Raw genomic sequence first — 19,136 nt, 5'->3', positions numbered from 1 at the left:
TATTAAGGGGGGAGTCTATACTCATGGGGGGTGTCCGTTTATACTGTGGTGGTCTGCACTAAATTGGGGGGTGTCTATACTGCGGGGGTCTGTACTAAGGGGGGGGTGTATAATGCAGGGGTCTTTACTAAGAGGGGGGATTCTACACTGATGGGGGTGTCTTTACTGAGGGAGGGGGTCAATACTGAGGGGGTCTATACTAACGGAGGGGGGGTCTGTTCTTAGTGAGGGGGGTCTGTAGTTAGTGGAGGGAGGTCTGTACTGAGGGGTGACTATACTTGGTGGAGGGGGGTGTCTCCAATCTTTTCCGCAACCAGGTGACACCAACTCTAGTGAAGCCACTGCTGCCGCTCTCCCCAGATAGTATCAATGCTACATGGTTGGCCCCCCTTGTTCCATTTCCTGGCGTTCTGTACTGTGAGGCTGGGGGCTGGTTGACACTTGGATCCAATGCTACTTCCCTGAGCACCCCCAGGTTCTGCCACTCCACTGGCATTGTTTTCCCCCCATTGGAGGCAGGTAGTCTTCTCTGGCTCCTGTGTGCTTCTGCAGAAATCGTTAGTTACTGTATGCACAAGTAAATTACTTTAAAACAATTAAACTTGATGTCGGACCTAACAAGTAACCATGCCATTTCATTAATTATGGTTTATGTATGTCTTATTGTCTTAGTGATTGATTCACATTACAACTTCATTAATACCTTGCTGGCTGCATGTGTGGGATCTGTGATGAGCGAAACCATAAATCATTCCAAAAAAAAAAGGTATTAATAAAGTTGTTATGTGAATCAATCAATAAGACATACATAAACCATAATTAATGAAATGGCATACATTATCGTTTGGGGGGATTTTATGGGGACATTGCCTGCAGTCTCTGGCCCTCTCTTGTATCACGTCTGCAGGCTCTGACCCTCTCCTGTATCATGTCTGCAGGCTTTGACCCTCTCCTGTATCATGTCTGCAGGCTCTGACCCTCTCCTGTATCATGTCTGCAGGCTCTGACCCTCTCCTGTATCATGTCTGCAGTCTCTGACCATCTCCTGTATCATGTCTGCAGTCTCTGACCATCTCCTGTATCATGTCTGCAGTCTCTGACCATCTCTTGTATCATATTAGCAGGCTCTGACCCTCTCTTGTATCATGTCTGCAGGCTCTGACCCTCTCCTGTATCATGTCTGCAGTCTCTGACCATCTCCTGTATCATGTCTGCAGGCTCTGACCCTCTCTTGTATCATATTAGCAGGCTCTGACCCTCTCTTGTATCATGTCTGCCGTCTCTGACCCTCTCTTGTAGTGTTTTGGGGCAGTCTGCTCCTCTTTAAGTTGTCTGCTGTGTTTACGCTTTGCTACATGCAAGGAGTGTTGTGTTTTTTTTTTTTTTAATAACAGATTAAATTACAAAAAATTGAGTTCTTCTGACGGCTTGAATTTTTTGGATGAAAACCGAGCGCAATAATCTTGATGCATCGTGATGCATCGCGGAATCGAATCGAATCGTGGACAGGATAATCGAATCGAATCGTGAGGTCAGTGAAGATGCGCACCCCTACTAGTAATGGCGGCAATCAGCAACTTCTACCGCGACTGCAATATTGTGGCGGACAATTGGACCCTAACTGACACTTTAGACACTTTGCAGGAAGTGCTGCTAATACAGTGCTAATACAGTGATCAGTGCTAAAAATATGCACTGTCACTGTACTAATGACACTGACTGGGAAGGGGGTTAAACATCTAAGGCAATCAAAGGGTTAACTGTGTGCCTAGTCTGTGTTTTTGTGTACACTGTGTGGTGTTTTCACAAAAGAAAGAGATCAATTCTATTCCTTGCTTTGCAGAGACACATAATATATTGCTCCCCACCCTGTCAGAACTGAGTTATGCCTTGTTTACATTAGGCATATCTCAGTTCTCTGTGTTTTACTGAAGATTGCTGGGTGCCAGAGGACATTGAGTGCAAGGCACCCGCAGATCAGCTTCTGCTGAGAATCATCACATCAGAAGAGGCCTGTTGGCAGCATGCACAAGACCCCTGCAGGCGAAAGTTCAGGATCGCGTATATTTACGTGATCATGCGCACAGCTGCTGCCCTGTAGCATTAAGCCTGGGTTCACACTGTAGCAATGTGGGAACCAGCGTGATTCAAGTGCGGGTTACCGCATATCTCCCCAGATCGGTTCGCAGATCGCAGTGCAAACTGTGGATTCGGACTGCATGGGTGAGAACACCCATTGGATCCAATTCCATTGCGGGAGGGGGAGTTACTGCACCTTCTTCGTTTTTTTTTTTAATGCAAATCCAATGCGAGTTTATCCATACAGCTGAACTTGCACTGCACAGACTTTGCATGTGATCGGCACGGCAGTGTGGGTGCGAATCACATGCAATGTCTGACATCACTACAGTGTGAACCCCGGCTAACAGTGCTATAGGTCTGCCTGCAAGTGATTAATCTTGGGTGCTGCATACATGTGCTCCGTTCCTGTGTTTATGCTGGAAGCTCATTTGATCGCACGCTCCCAACACTGAGGCCAAACTGTTACCAGAAGCCCTGGGTCTTATTCTAACTATCAGGAGCCAGGAGAAATGGCTTTTGATCATGTGATCATTGCAATTAGCCAATTACAGTGATCCTTACAGTGAAGACCCTCCCCAGTACCGGTTCTCTGTGAAGAGGAAAAGATGCATTGGTGGAGATTTACTAAAACTGGAGCACACAGAATCTGGTGCAGCTGTGCATTGTAGCCTGCTTCTAACTTCAGCTTCTTCAATTAAGCTTTGACAAAAAACCTGAAAGCTGATTGGTTTCTATGCAGAGCTGCACCAGATTTTGCACTCTATTGTTTTAGTTAATGGACCCCTATATCAGTATGTTTAGGTAGCACAAAAAAAACATGCAAAATATATACTATTGTCTCTTGGCCCTACTACTAGTAAAAATAATGAATAATGCACACATTCTATGTATGTGGTATCCCTGCAATCATCAGGAGTAGAAGAATTTGTGGGGGTTTTTTTAAGCACTGGGTCACAGTAATTGCAAAAAAAATACAGCTACAGTTTTACAAATTATATTTTCTCAAATCGCCTTTCAGGACAACCTTGGAGACAGCGCAGCTCCGCCCATTTTCCAGGAAACACATGCAGCCTTTAAATTCCTCCTCTTCCTCCATGGCCTTGGTTATTGTGTTTCCTCCACCATAGTGGAAGCGCATGCTGGGACCAGGGAGCTGCGCCCTCTCCAAGGACAGAATTCTCACCGCTCCAGGTGAGCCTCGTGATGATCAGGGGTTGTTGAACCACCAGGGTGCTGGCAATGCGGTAATAGCAAAAAAACAAAAGAACAAAAGCTGGACAGCCGCACTCCAAAATTTTCTTTAAAAGAGATGTCTTTATTTTCAACTGTGCATACAGTCACTGCAAGCCCACAAAAATCAGTATGGCCAACGTTTCGCACTGGCGTCAGTGCTTAGTCATGACTAAGCACTGACGCCAGTGCGAAACGTTGGCCATACTGATTTTTGTGGGCTTGCAGTGACTGTATGCACAGTTGAAAATAAAGACATCTCTTTTAAAGAAAATTTTGAAGTGCCGCTGTCCAGCTTTTGTTCTTTTGTTTTTTTGCGCCCTCTCCAAGGTGGAGTGGGTAGACTTACCTCTGTGTTTTTTTGCAAGTGACCATCCCAGTATAAGCCCCCGGTCTCTCCAGTTCAAGGGATGCAAGCACCCGCAGGAGGCGGTGGTGTCTGTGTGCCCACGGTCTGCTGGCATGGCTTTGGTAGCCGGGCGGGTGCCGCTGCTGGTCCCACATGTCGGTTCTGGGTCCCAGGCGGCAGGTGACGGCATGTCCAGTGACACAGCTTTCCTGTGGGGGCGTAGCGCAAGTGGTTCCAAGCGTCTGGAACACAGAGGCTAGGGGGTGGGTCTGTCGACCAGCGCCTCTGGCCCTCGATGATGCTGGGACTGGGTAATTTAAAAACCAGATGGTTTTTCTCTGTTCCCTGCTGTGTTCTCTGCCAAGATGGAGGAGAGACCGACAGCTGCGGCGGATGTAAGCGCCCCAAGCACCGGTCAGGCCCAGGAAAGAGGGGTACAGTGGTGCCTTTATTCTTCTCCATATAGGCTTATGTCTTGGCTATTTTGTTGGATCCTCCCTGCAGGGAGCCTGTGACTGCACGGTCAGAGGTTACTCTGCTTAGACCCTACAGTGTGGACTGGGTGGTTTCTGGGGGGATTGTATTGCTCGAGGCTTTAGGAAATTCCAAGCATTCAAATCCCCCAAGTCAGTAAAAATGGCCCTCCTGCAAGAACCCTCTTAGAGATTCATGTCAGAAGGCAATGTGCAGGTCCTGCATTAAGGACTTGGTTGAAGAGGCAACATCCCAACAATAACTTTGTAGGCCTCAGTGATTGCCGATCTAGTTCATGAGTTCAGTCAAGTCCATGCTAATACAGAGCCCGGCAGTCCAGGTTGAGCCCCAGAAGCCACCATCCAGCCCGAGGGCATCCACCTCTAGAGCAGTAGAGGTTGTGGACTCAGGGGATGAGGGGGCAAGTACTCTTCCTTCCCTCAGAGATTAAGACGAGGAGGAAGACTATAGCCGAGCCTCTAGGTACAAGCTATGCTTGGAGGAAGTGGACAACCTTTTGAGAGCGATCTACACTACCCTCGAAATCCAGGAAGAAAAGGTGCAATTGTCGGTTCACGACAAAATGTAACAAGGACTAGATGATACTAAACAGAGTGTTGCCAGTCCATAGAATCGTCTCAGAGAAGGTAAAGAAAGAATGGAAGGACCCTGAGAGAGGCCCCTTCTTTTCAAAAAACCTTAGGAGAAGGTTTCCCTTCGAAGATAAGGAGTCAGAGGTATGGAATAAGAAACCACAGGTAGATGCCGCATTCTCACAGGTTTCCCGTCGCACAGACCTAGCATTCAAGGATATGGGGGAGCTGAAGGATGTGATGGACAAAAGAGCAGACTCCCTCCTAAAAAAGTGGGATTCCACATCGGCCAGCCTCATACCCGATATGACTTCCACAGTTGTCACAAGGAACCTTGAATGCTGGCTAGGGAAGCTGAAAAGCCACGTAGAGGCAGGCACGTCGCAGAAAGATCTTTTGGTGTGCTTTCTATTGATACTGAAGGCAGTAAAGTACATGTATAATGCATCTGCCGAATCGGTTAAGATGTCAGCAAGGTCATTAGCGCTGGTGAATTCAGCCAGATGTGCTGTCTGGTTAAAAATTTGATCTGGTGACACAGTTTCCAAGATAAAGCTGTGTGGCCTACCTTTTGCCAGTGATCTTCTTTTTGGTCCAGACCTTGAAACAGTCTTGGACAGGACAGCCGACAAGAAAAAGGCTTTCCCCTCCAAGATGAAACAACCAATCAAAAAGAGTTTTTGTGCTGTTGAACAGCACCATAAAAATAGGGATCAAGACCACAAGAGCCGCTGGGTCTCCCAAAGAGGAAAGGGAAGAGGAGTTCTCTTCAGATCTCCCCTAGACCAGCCCCCTATAAACAAATGACAGCCTTACCCCCAGTAAGCCATGAATAAGCACTAATCTTGTGCGAAATGTCGGCTGTTCCCCTGTTCCTGTTTTATGATTTGGTGATGTATTTGCTATTCATTTAAATAAAAGACAACCTGCACGTTTTTTTTTATTTTTTGGAGTGAGGCTATCCATCTTTCATCTACTTTTCATGCTTGCCCAGTGCACTGCCAGCACCCTTGGAATCCTGTTTTAAGTGTGTGACCATATAGCAGACCCACCTAGAGCGGTGACTCTCTTTCTGGGAAGACTGTCTGCCTTTCACCTACAGTGGAACAAAACAACTTCAAGCCTGTTCTTGAAAAACATCATCTCCCAGGGATACAGTCTGAAGTCTTCAGAGCCCCCTCCCCACCCCGAGTAGATTCTATGTTATGGCCCTGGCAAGGGATCAGGAAAAAGCTTCCGCAATGATGAGCCTGCTGCATGATCTGATTCAACAGGAATTATCCAGGTTCTAAAAAATCAGAAAGGCTGAGGCTTCTATTCCCATATCTTTTTGGTGAAAAAGCCTTCAGGGAAGTATCGGTTGATTCTGAACTTAAAGATCCTGAACAGATCGATCCGCTACAAACATTTTAGTATGGACAGCATCCATTCAATCACAAAATTACTGACTCCAGACTGTTTCATGGCATCCCTAAATCTAAGGGATGCTTATTTACATGTCCCGATAACTCAGGCTACACAATGCTTTCTACGTCTGGCTCTCAACTTGGGGACTTCAGTCTGGCATCTCCAATTCAGAGCCCTGCAGTTCTGACTTTCATCCTCCCCCAGAATCTTTACAAAGATAATGGCGTAAGCCCTACAACCTCTGAAGCCAAGAGGGATTAATCAATTGAATTTCTCCACCATCAGAGTGCCCGTTTTACATTTGAGGTAAGTTTTATCTGTTTTTCTAGCGCACCAGGAGTTGCTAGAAAAACAGATAAAACTTACCTCAAATGTAAAACGGGCACTCTGGTGGTGGAGGAATTCAACCAACCTGGCAAAAGGTCTTTCCTGGGTTTTTCCCCTAGACAAGCATCTAACAATAGACGTGAGTTCCTGGGGCCGGGGAGCCCACCTGGACGGTCAGACCTCTCAGGGGGCCTGCTCCTAAGTGGAAGCCCAAAAGTCCTCAAATTGGTGGGAACTGAAGGAAATTGTTTCTCGGTCAGCGAGCTTCAGGCCCTGGCAATTACATAACCCTTTCTAAAGTTTTTTTCAGACAGAGTGATCCTTCAAACAGACCCAGCGTTTCTACCCGAGGTTTCTTCGACTGTTCACTGTTCACAGGAAACAGTCCTGCCCACTTTCTCCTCAGCTCCTGACAATCCAGAAGATGCTTTCCACGCATTAGATGTGAGGTGTCTGCTACACTTTTTAACAGTCACCAAAGAGTTCAGAAAGTCAAATGCTCTCTTTGTATTATTCTTGGGCTCACATAAAGGGGAGAAAGCTTCCAAAAGTACGCTGGGCAGGTGGCTTAGATCGGCAATCACGGAGGCCTACAAAGCTAAGGGATAAATACCTCCTAAGGTATTGCTGCTCATTCTTACGATATCAACAGCATTTTTCTGGGCCAAAAGGGCCGGTACTACGCCTGAACAAATTTGCAAGGCTGACGCTTGGTCCAACTACTCGACATTACTCCGACATTATAGGTTGGACTGGCTGTCAGCCGTAGGTGGAAGAGGAGGGATTTAAAGGGTGCATGTGTTTTCTGGATAATGGGCGGAGCTGTGCTCTCTTTCCAAGGTTGTTCTAAAAGGCTCTTAGAAATACCGTCATTGTTAAGTCTAACTAAGTCTCTTTTTTACTATTTTTGGTCAGTTTTTCTTTTTATGATCAAACAAAATCAGGAGGTATTCCTTAACATTTCCCACCAACGCAAAGCCCAATCTCGCCTGAAAAAAATGGGTATAATCCACTAAGTAGTTGCAATAATATTATTATTATTATTATTATACAGGATTTATATAGTGCCAACAGTTTACGCATCGCTTTACAATATAAAAGGGAGACAATACAGTTACAATACAATAACATACAAGAGGATTCAGAGGGCCCTGCTCAGAAGAGCTTACAATATAATAGGGTGGGGCAGGTGGTACAAAAGTTTGTAACTGTGGGGAATGAGCTGATGGAAGTGGTAAAAGATTAGTTGGAGACGTGATAGGCTTCTCTGAAGAGTTGAGTTTTCAGGGATCGCCTGAAGGTAGCAAGAGTAGGGGATAGCTGGACAGGTTGAGGTAGTGAGTTCCAGAGGATGGGAGAGGCTCTGGAGAAATCCTGGAGATGAGCATGGGAGGAAGAAACAAGAGAGCTTGACAGTAGGAGGTCTTGAGAAGAGCGGAGAGGACAGTTTGGGATATGTTTAGAGACAAGATTGGTAATGTAGCTTGGGGCAGAGTTGTGGATGGCTTTGTAGGTTGTGGTTAGTATTTTGAATTTAATTCGCTGGGTGATGGGAAGCCAGTGTAGGGATTGGAGGAGAGGTTTGGCAGATACTGAGCGGTTGGTAAGGTGGATAAGTCTGGCAGCAGAATTCATAATAGACTGAAGAGGGTATAGCCTATAGAGAGGCAGGCCAATAAGAAGGGAGTTGCAATAGTCAAGGCGAGAGATAACAAGGGGCTAGATTCAGCATTGATTTACGCCGGCGTATCTATAGATACGCCACGTAAATTCAAAGCTGCGCGGGCGTATCTTTTTTCTGTATTCAGAAAGCAAGATACGCCGACATTAGCCTAAGATCCGACTGGCATAAGTCTCTTACACGTCGTATCTTAGGGTGCATATTTACGCTGGCCACTAGGTGGCGCTTCCGTCGTTTTCGGCGTAGAATATGCAAATGACCTAGATACGCCGATTCACAAAATTACGTACGCCCGGCGCTATTTTTTTACGTCGTTTACGTTAGGCTTTTTCGGGGTAAGGTTACTCCTGCTATTAGGAGGCGCACGCAATGTTAAGTATGGCCGTCGTTCCCGCGTCGAAATTTGAAAAATTTACGTTGTTTGCGTAACTCGTCTGTGAATGGGGCTGGACGTAATTTACGTTCACGTCAAAACTAATGATGTCCTTGCGGCGTACTTTGGAGCAATGCACACTGGGAAATTCCACGGAAGGCACATGCGCCGTTCGGGAAAAACGTCAATCACGTCGGGTCACCAAGAATGAACATAAAACACGCCCCCTCATCCTCATTTGAATTACGCGCGTTTACGCCGGCCCCATTTACGCTACGCCGCCGTAACTTAGAAGGCAAGTGCTTTGTGAATACAGCACTTGCCTCTCTAATTTACGGCGGAGTAGCGTAAATACGATACGCTGCGCCGCCGTAGAGAGAGAAACAATTTATATGTTCAGAATGTGACAAGTACTTTACATACAAGAGACATCAACGCCAGAAGAATCGCACTAGGGAAAAACCATATTGTGCCACAAGTCATTTACAATGGTATCATCAGAGGACTCACACAGGAGAAAATACATTTATCTGTTTAGAATGTGAATGTTGCTTCACACAAGTGGCAAATCTTACTCGGCATCAGAGGATTCACACAGGAGAGAGACAATATTCATGTTCCGAGTGTACCAAATCTTTTAGAACTGAAGCACACCTGGTTATCCATCAGAGAACCCACACAGATGAGAACACATTTAGGGCCAGATCCTCAAAAGGGATACGCCGGCGTATCTACTGATACGCCGTCGTATCCCTGTTTCTATCTTTGGAACTGATCCACAGAATCAGTTTCCAAGAGATAGACAGAAGATCCGACATGTGTAAGGGACTTACACTGCCGGATCTTAGGATGCAGTTCCACATCTGCCGCTGGGGGGCATTTTGCGTCAAAATGCCGCCTCGGGTATGCAAATTAGCACTTACGGAGATCTACGAAGCTTTTCAGCTTCGTTTTTTCTCCGTAAGTTTTAGTTTGCAATCGTAAAATTAGGGCTGCTTTTACAAAGTGTAAACTGTTTACACCTTGTAAAAGCAGACCCTTCTGTCCAGCGACGCGTTTTTTTTTTTTGTTTTACATTTTTTTTTTTTCGCCGTATCTTTTTTTTTTTTTCGACGCAACTTTATTGACCCGTCGCGATCCACAAAGCTCGGCGTAACGTAATTTCGCGCTATGCACGTCGGGAAAATGACGTCACGAGCATGCGCAGTACGGCCGGCGCGGGAGCGCGCCTAATTTAAATGGGAATCGCCCCCATTTGAAGAGGAACGCCTTGCGCTGGCGGAATTTAAGTTACACAGCCGAAAATTTCTAGGTAAGTGCTTTGTGGATCGGGCACTTAGGTAGAAATTTTAAGGCAGTGTAACTTAAATGGTAATTTTTAGGTTACGCCGGTTCTTTGTGGATCTGGCCCTTAGATTTTTGGTATGTTCTAAATGCTTCTCAATGAAGGGAAATCTCAACAAACACTTGATCCACAGAAGAGAAGCCATTTCAGTGTCTTAAGTGTTGTATATGATTTTGAACCAAACAAGAATTGCTTAAACACCAGAGGATTCACACAAGGGAAAGACCATTTTCATGCTCTTAATGCATAGAATGTTTTCATTTTCGTTCACAACACGCTTTTCATGAGAGGACTCATACAGAAACCAATTAGATGCTCAGATCATAAGTTCATCTCAAGGAAGACAACTCTCCCTTCTGAACAGAGGACCCCCGCAAAATGCACATGAGAGAAGCCACATATTTGTTCTGAATGTACAGTAATAATGCTTTTTCAACAAACAAAACAGATGATTTTATTTAGATGTTCAAAATGTGACAAGCTTTTCCATCTCAATTTGATGTCAGGACATGAAAAGCAAACCGTTTTGAGAAAGATCTAAAAGTCAATATTTGTGTGTATTAATATAAAAATGCCAAGTGTTTTCAATAGCTTATTTAAAGGAAATGTACAGTTAGGTGGCATTGTTTGTATAGTTTATAATTTATTATAAAAAATATATCTTTTATGTTTTGTAAAAATGAAATCTTGCATATTTTTTTTTTATTTATTTATGGTATGCATCAGATACCAGGGCTCGACAAATCCCGGGCGCCAGGTCGCCATGGCGACTAGAAATAGGGTCCTGGCGACTTGAATTGGAAGGGGGCAAAAAAAAAAAAAATTTTTTTTTTTTTTTTTTTTGAGCTGGGGCCATCTGGTGGTGAGCCGTTGGTATTACAAGTTATTACCACCAGATGTGAGCTGGCGCCATCTGGTGGTGGCCGTTGGTATTACAAGTTAAGCATTACAAGTTAAACAGCAATTCTAATGTTGTTTTTCACTATTTTCACTGCCATCTTCTTCCCTCTAATTAGAACCCCCAAACATTATATATATTTTTTATCCTAACACCCTAGAGAATAAAATGGCAATCGTTGCAATACTTTCTGTCACGCCGTATTTGCGCAGCGGTCTTACAAGCGCACTTTTTTTGTGAAAAAATTACAATTTAAAATTTAATTAAAAAAAAAGACACCAGTAAAGTTATCCCCATTTTTTTTTTTATATATTATGAAAGATAATGTTACGCCGAGTAAATTCATACCCAACATGTCACGCTTCAAAATTGCGTCCGCTCGTGGAATGCCGACAAACTTTTACCCTTTAAAATCTTCATAGGCGACGTTTAAAAAAAATCTACAGTTTGCATGTTTTGAGTTACAGAGGAGGTCTAGGGCTAGAATTATTGCTCTCGCTCTACCAATCGCAGCGATACCTCACATGTGGTTTGAACACCGTTTACATATGCGGGCGCTGCTCACGTATGTGTTCGCTTCTGCGCGCAAGCTCGTCGGGACGGGGCGCGTTTTCTGGCTCCTAACTTTTTTACCTGGCTCCTAGATTCCAAGCAAATTTGTCAACCCCTGAGATACAATGTAATATAGGCTTCATATGTATAGCAACAGATTACAAAAAAAAAACATAAGTCACATCCGAGATGCCAACAAACCTTGCAAGGTGTACATAAAATAGGCACAATAAACAGCCACTTCAGGGTACAACTAAACGTACTGTAGGTGGGATGGGACTAACTAGGGGAAGAGAGAGATCGGTGTTCATACGTTTGTATGAACACACGATCAGTCTCTTTTCCCCTGAAAGAATCGGGATCTATGTGTTTACACACACAGATCCTAGTTCTCACTCTGTCACGAGGGATCCCGTGTGCCCGGCAGGCACTTGCATCGGCGGCGAGCCACACGCGTTCCTAGTGGCCAAAAGTCGAAGCAACGCAAGGTAATGTCGCTTTGACCAATGAGTGAAGATGCAAGATGCATGTCCAAGAGTCTTTTAAAAATATCAATGCTCCCCGCTGACCCCACCACTTGTGGAAGAGAGTTCCACGTTCTCTCTCATGTATGCAAAATTTGTTGAAGAAGATGAGGACAGCCGCACTCCAAAAAAGCGTTTATTTTTAATAAAATAAGTCACAAAACTGACATGTCACAGCAAAAATCGGAAAGACACAGCTGACACGTTTCACACTGTCATACAGTGCTTAATCATGATTAAGCACTGTATGACAGTGTGAAACGCGTCAGCTGGGTCTTTCTGATTTTTGCTGTGACATGTCCGTTTTGTGACTTATTTTATTAAAAATAAACGCTTTTTTGGAGTGCGGCTGTCCTCATCTTCTTCAACAAATTTTGCATGCTATTGCATTGCCAGCACCCAGGGTTTTGGATTTAGTGAGAGTTTTCTTTTGGTCTATCGGAGCGGTCACCCTTCTCCCCGTTCTCTCTCATGTAGTTGTCCACTCCATTATTTTGTTCAGGTCTTTCTGTAAAATTTCTATATCCTGCTGTAAAGTTATTACAATGCTTATTTTTGTATCCTCTGCAAAAACTGAGATGTTTTGCCCTTCTAAAAATGGTGGTGTTTATATCCCGGAAATCAGAAGTGACGTTTCCTGTACCACAGAGATCATCAAGGACCTTCTGGTCATCCATGGTTTCTATGGTAAGCCGGTAGAATTGCTTCCTTTCATTCCGGGCTCGCCGCTGGGATGGAAGCTCCCAGAGAGGAACACCCCTCTCCTTGCCTGTAAAATTTTATCGGCTCATTAGCTGCTATGATGGCTTTTACATAAAAGCTGGCCGTCGGCTTTAAAAGATACCAGGATAATGCCTGTAGCTGCAGTCATCATCCCAGGTACAACCACTTTAAAGCTAAATGACGTACATGTCACAAATAAAATCTGTATTCATTCTTTTAACAATACCACAATATTTAATGTAACAAATGAAAATTGAAGAGCCGCATCAATGCTAAGATGTCCAGATACAACTTTATACCAATAAAAGTCAGGGGGTCAATCTAAAGAGTATTCAATGCATTTTGGTGGTCCAAAAATGCCCACCCTAATCAAGGCTCGATTGAACACAATGCAAATGAACTAGAAGTGAGCTGGACCTTTTGTTTCTTTAAGTATAATGCCATTTCAGGAGCTGGTTTGGCTGCCAAACATCTATGCTTTATTTAAAAAAAAAACGATACGAATAAGAATAGCCTTTATGGGTCTATTTTTCCAGTTTCCTCAACACATAATATTTAAGGCAAATCTCTCAGTATGGAAGCTGCCAATGGTTTCTGTTTTTAAAAAGGTGCAATTTTAAGGTTTTTAAATTGGATATTTTTTCTTGTTTTTACAAATTTGGTAAATCGTTGACCCAGAAACTCGCACATTCACATCATGAGCTGACCCTTGATATGCACATTCTTATTCCAGGTCAATATACTGTATCTCCAAGTAGTGAATGAAGACTAAAGTAATAAAGAGTTTGTTAAGTTCATGCATGCTTAGTACTGTGTAAGTTTAACATTTACAGGTATGTATTACTTCTCACTGAGATCACGGAACTCCCCCTGCAATTCTTCCTTTCCTGAATAATGGAGCCATCTTTTTTCAAGTGTAATCCAGGGTCATAATCTACTTACTGGTTGAGCTATCACCACAGTGATGCCACCATCATTAAATCCTAGTGCCTGTGCAGTTCATGGCAGTGTTTACAAATGTCTAGCATAAAATAGTCCCTGCTCCAGCCAATCATCTTGTGACTGGTTACAAAATTGCTTCCCCCTGGAGTAGACTAGGCATAGTTTCAAGCTAGGCAATGTCACTTGATTTGGATGGTAGTGAAGTAAATATAACATGAGCGGTATTAGAGCATAGTCATTAGTATAGTAAGCGACCAATACTACATCATACTAGGTAACTATGGCTATTTGACTCTCCATCTGTCTTTGAATGATTTTTATTTTTTTTGAGATATGGGCACAGTAATGCTCTTCAAGTTTTTGTTCTTGAAAACAGTTTATCCAGGTCCTGCAACCGTTGTGGTCCCTTTTCTATTCTGTGGATGTATACGCAATGATTCTGCAAATGGAGTTCAGAGCCTTGAATATGAACAGGGATTATGGCATTGCAGTAGCATGGCCTATCTTTGACTGCTTTGTAGAAAAGCCTATACAGCTTTATGGCATAATTGTGTTGTAGTAGCATGGCCTATCTTGGTTAGTACCACACAGTTAGGGTTTTTGAAGCTGGGCTGCAGATATCTTCCTCATAGATGATGAGATTTGGTAGAGGGTTCATAAACTTGTCCTTACAAGTACATCTTTCTGCTAAAATTATTCTATGAAATATTTATATTTCTTTATTTTTCTCACAGGTGGAATAATAAGCGGAATTCTTGCTAAATACAAAGTGTTAAAATGTTCCACACTGGTCTTCATCAACACATGATGATGAGTCACACAGAAGACAAGACATATTCATGCCCTGAGTGTGAAAGAGTTTTTGCTTATAAGTCACAGCTTGCAATTCACCAGAGGACTCACACAGGAGAGAAGCCATTTTCATGCTCTGAATGTGACAGAGGATTTTCTAGTAAAACATTGCTCATTAGACACGAGGCAGGTCACATAGGACTGAAACCATTTTCATGCTTTGAGTGTGACAAGTCTTTTGTATATAAAGAACACCTCATTTGTCATCTAAGAACTCACACAGGTGAGAAGCCATTCAGATGTTCAGAATGTGACAAGTGCTTCTCGCAAAAGATAAATCTTATTCGACACCAAAGAGTCCACACGGGGGAGAAGCCTTATCCATGTTCCGAATGTGAAATGAGTTTTAAAGCCAAATCAAATCTGATGAGACACCAAAAGACTCATACAGGTGAGAAACCATACCTGTGTCTTGAGTGTGACAAATTTTTTAGAAGCAAGCAAGAACTTTTAGACCACGAGAGGATTCACACGGGACTAAGACCATTTTCATGTTCTGAATGTGGCAAGTCTTTTACAACAAATTCTGCACTCACAAAACATTGTATGACTCATACAGGGGAAAAGCCATTTAGATGTTTAGAATGTGACAAGTCCTTTACCACAAACTCTGCACTCACGAAACATTGTATGATTCATACAAGAGAGAAGCTTTTTATTTGTCCACAATGTAACGAGGGCTTCTCGCACAGAGCAAATCTAATAAATCAGTTGGTTCAAGCAGGAGAAAATTCATATTTGTGCTCCAAATGCCATAGATATTTTGTTACCGAAGTAAAGCTGATCTCTCACCAGAAGTTTCATACTGGAGAAGAGCCATATTTGTATTATGGCTATGAGAAGTGATCTGGAACCATTCAAGAACGACTTACACACTAAAGAGAAAGAAGATAAATACTTTTCTATCTTCAGACGAGTCCAGTACTTTAAATGTCATTCACAGTTCAATAATCTTCACTATGGTAAAAGAAATTGCTAACATATTTAGAATCTGACTCTTCAAAGGGCAAATTTGAAGTAGACATGGATTTGAAATGACCGATTAGCAATTTTGTGCTGATCACATCACCTGATTACATGTCCAAAAATCACGCAGACTTCCTATGGCTAACTATTCCACTACAAAATTGTTAATTGGGCAGGTTTATTAATCTCGTTCTGATTGCTTTTATTATTAAAGCTGCTGTCTACCTGCACATTCTACCTCTCCTCGCTTTGTGAGGCATAAACATGAATGCATGGCCAAGTTGGATATCGTAGTAGAGTAGACATGTGCACAACGGAAACATTTGTTTCATTTAGGATCCGTTTATTACGTTTAATCATTTAGTTTAGTCATATTCATTATATTAGAATTATTCCTTTTTGGAATTTGTTTCATATATTCGGATTTGGTTAGTATAATCCAGTAATTTTTTCAAATTGATTTGAATTTCAGAAGAACACTATATTTGTTTTATTCTATACTATACTGTTATAATCTATTCAATTTTGTTCTATTCTTGTCATCGTCTTATTTTACTTTTATACCTTACTGTATTTATTGCAATATGTTCCCATTTTACATTTTTCATATTTTCCATATTCAAATTTGTTCTTTTGCTTATTTATTTTTTTCAGATTCATTGAAATTCGTTACTATTGTGATTTGGAAATGTGTATACAGTATCTCACATAAGTGAGTGCACCCCTCACATTTTTGTAAATATTTTATTATATCTTTCCATGTGATAACCCTGAAGAAACGACACACTGCTACAATGTAAAGTAGTGAGTGTACAGCTTGTTAACTGTACATTTTCTGTCCCCTGAAAATAACTCAACACACAGCCATTAATGTCTAAACTGGCAACAAAAGTGAGTACACCCCTAAGTGAAAATGTCCAAATTGGGCCCAATTAGCCATTTTCCCTCCCTGGTGTCATGTGACTCATTAGTGTTACAAGATCTCAGATGTGAATGGGGAGCAGGTGTGTTAAATTTGGTGTTATCACTCTCACTCTCTCATACTGGTCACTGGAAGTTCAACATGGCACCTTATGGCAAATAACTCTCTAAGGGTCTGAAAAAAAGAATTGCTGCTCTACATAAAGATGGCCTAGGCTATAAGAAGATTGCCAAGACCCTGAAACTGAACTGCAGCACTGTGGCGAAGACCCTACAGCTGTTTAACAGGACAGGTTCCTCTCAGAACAGGCCTCGACATGGTCGACCAAGGAAGTTGAGTACACATGCTTAACCTCCTATCCAGAGGTTGTCTTTAGGAAATAGATGAGTGCTGCCAGCATTGCTGCAGAGGTTGAAGGGGTGGGGAGTCAGTCTGTCAGTGTTCAGACCATACGCTGCACACTGCATCAAATTGGTCTGCATGGCTGTTGTCCCAGAAGGAAGCGTCTTCTATAGATGATCCACAAGAAAGCCCACAAACAGTTTCCTGAAAACAAGCAGACTAAGGACATGGAATACTGAAACCATGTCCTGTGGTGTGATGAGACCAAGATAAACGTATTTGGTTCAGATCAGGGCTCGAGTCCTGCGGGAACGCGTGGGAACGACGTCCCTGCACTTTTTTCACAGCAGGAACGTCGTTCCCGTTGCAGGACTAGAGCCGCCCGTGCCGATCAGAGTCTAGACTGGCATGTATGCGACACCTTCCTCCTCTTTCAGCGCCCAGCTCCGTGGGTTTCCTCACACTGTGGTCGGCTGGAGCAGGAGGTGGCAGGGAGGAATCTGCTGGTGGTGAACATCTTCCTCCTCTCTCAGCGCTACTTCCGGGTTTCCTCACACTGTGGTCGGCTGGAGCAGGAGGTCACTGGCAGGGAGGAATCTGCTGGTGGTGGTGCTGCGGGACCTGGCTGCCCCAGAGGGACACCCAAGATGACAGAACGGGAGGCTGAGCCCGAGCTGTGAAGAGGTGGAGGGAGAGCTGTGCGAGGCAGTGCTGCAGCTGCTGGGGGGAAGGTGAGGCTGGTGCACAGAGAGCTGTGTGTGATGTGGGGTGAGCTGAGTGCAGCTTTTTCATTATATGTTACTGGTCACACTGCTCCCCCCCACCTGTCACACTGCTCCCCCCCACTTGTCACACTGCTCCCCCCACCTGTCACACCGCTCCCTCCCACCTGTCACACCGCTCCCCTCCCACCTGTCACACCGCTCCCCCCCCACCTGCCACACCGCTCCCCCCCAGCTGTCACACCGCTCCCCCCCACCTGTCACACTGCTCCCCCCACCTGTCACACTGCTCCCCCTGAACACTACTCCCCCAGCTGTCACACTGCTCCCCTCCACCTGACACACTGCCCCCCTAACCCCCCTCAATACCATCCCTGGCTGTGTCTAACCCCTCCTCTACCACCCCTGGCTGTGTCTAACCCCCTTCCCTACCATCCCTGCCTCGGTCTACCCCCTTCCCTACCATCCCTGCCTCGGTCTACCCCCTTCCCTACCATCCCTGCCTCGGTCTACCCCCTTCCCTACCATCCCTGCCTCGGTCTACCCCCTTCCCTACCATCCCTGCCTCGGTCTAACCCCTTCCCTACAATCCCTGCCTCGGTCTAACCCCTTCCCTACCACCCCTGGCTGTGTCTAACCCCCCTCCCTACCACCCCTGGCTGTGTCTAGCCCCCCACCACCCCTGGCTGTGTCTAACCCCTCCCTACTACCCCTGCCTCTGTCTAACACCCCCTACAACCCCTGTCTTATCCCCTCCCTAGCACCCCTGCCTGTGTCTTACACCCTCCCTACCACCCCTGCCTGTGTCTTACACCCTCCCTACCGCCGCTGCCTGTGTCTGAACCCCCCACCACCACCGCTGCCTGTGTCTGAACCCCCCACCACCGCTGCCTGTGTCTGAACCCCCCCCCACCACCACCACTGCTGCCTGTGTCTGAACCCCACTATCATTGTTGCATGTAAATCTGACTTACTGATAAATTGAATTCAGGTTTTATTTGTAATGATATAAAATAATTAATGTGGGGGCCTTTTGGTGGCCAAGATTTTTTTTTGGAGGGGGGCAGCACTTCATTCCTGGGCCCAGGCAGTACAATGTCTTGGGCCGGTGCATTGCCATGAAATGAGATTTGCCATGGAATGAGATGGTCCGCCTCCATCTCATCCTATTGGCTCACTCATGTCACGTGACAAAACATCAGTCACAGCTAGGCTATCATAGGGAAAGGATCCCCTCTCCCTGTGATAGCCCGATGGCACTGTCAGCAGCATGCCACCCGCCACCGCTAAGTACACCCCGCGCCCGCAGCTCTACTCCCCGATTAAGTACACCCCGTGCCCGCAGCTCTACTCCCCGTCCCCCGCACCCCGCGCCTCTACTCCCCGTCCCCCGTTAAGGCTCAGGGAACGGAGCGAGTCTACGCTATTAGCGTAGACCTAGCGTTGGCTACGTTACGCTACTAACGTAGCCTACGCTAATAGCGTAGACTCGCCCCGTTCCCTGAGCCTTAACGGGGGACGGGAGTAGAGCTGTGGGGGACGGGGAGTAGAGCTGCGGGGTGTACTTAGCGCTGGCAATATTTAAGTTTATTTTGCTGGCGGGAGGCACGCTGCTGACAGTGCTATCGGGCTATCACAGGGAGAGGAGATCCTCTCCCTATGATAGCCTAGCTGTGACTGATGTTTTGTCACGTGACATGAGTAAGCCAATAGGATGAGATGGAGGCGGACCATCTCATTCCATGGCAAATCTCATTTCATGGCAATGCACCGGCCCTGATATATATATATATATATATACACACGCACACTTTTTTTGTATTTTTGGAGGT

At 44.8% G+C, this 19,136-nt stretch overlaps 1 protein-coding gene across 2 annotated transcripts in view; it reads left to right on the top strand.

Annotated features, from left to right (window-relative positions):
- LOC120933413 (gastrula zinc finger protein XlCGF8.2DB-like) overlaps positions 1–15,936 on the top strand; it is a 47,544-nt gene extending 31,608 nt beyond the window's left edge. For both annotated transcript variants that reach the window (XM_040346628.1, XM_040346627.1), the window contains exon 2: positions 14,235–15,936. In XM_040346628.1, the coding sequence (XP_040202562.1) occupies positions 14,278–15,198 (921 nt within the window). In that variant the 5' untranslated portion in view covers positions 14,235–14,277 and the 3' untranslated portion in view covers positions 15,199–15,936. The remainder of the gene's footprint in view (positions 1–14,234) is intronic.
- Positions 15,937–19,136: the final 3,200 nt, after the last annotated feature.

Source organism: Rana temporaria, chromosome 3, assembly GCF_905171775.1.
Source record: "Rana temporaria chromosome 3, aRanTem1.1, whole genome shotgun sequence".
In the NCBI taxonomy this organism is placed as follows: domain Eukaryota; kingdom Metazoa; phylum Chordata; class Amphibia; order Anura; family Ranidae; genus Rana; species Rana temporaria.
Note: the sequence above shows the minus strand (reverse complement) of the source record. Positions and strands in the feature narration are given on the sequence as shown.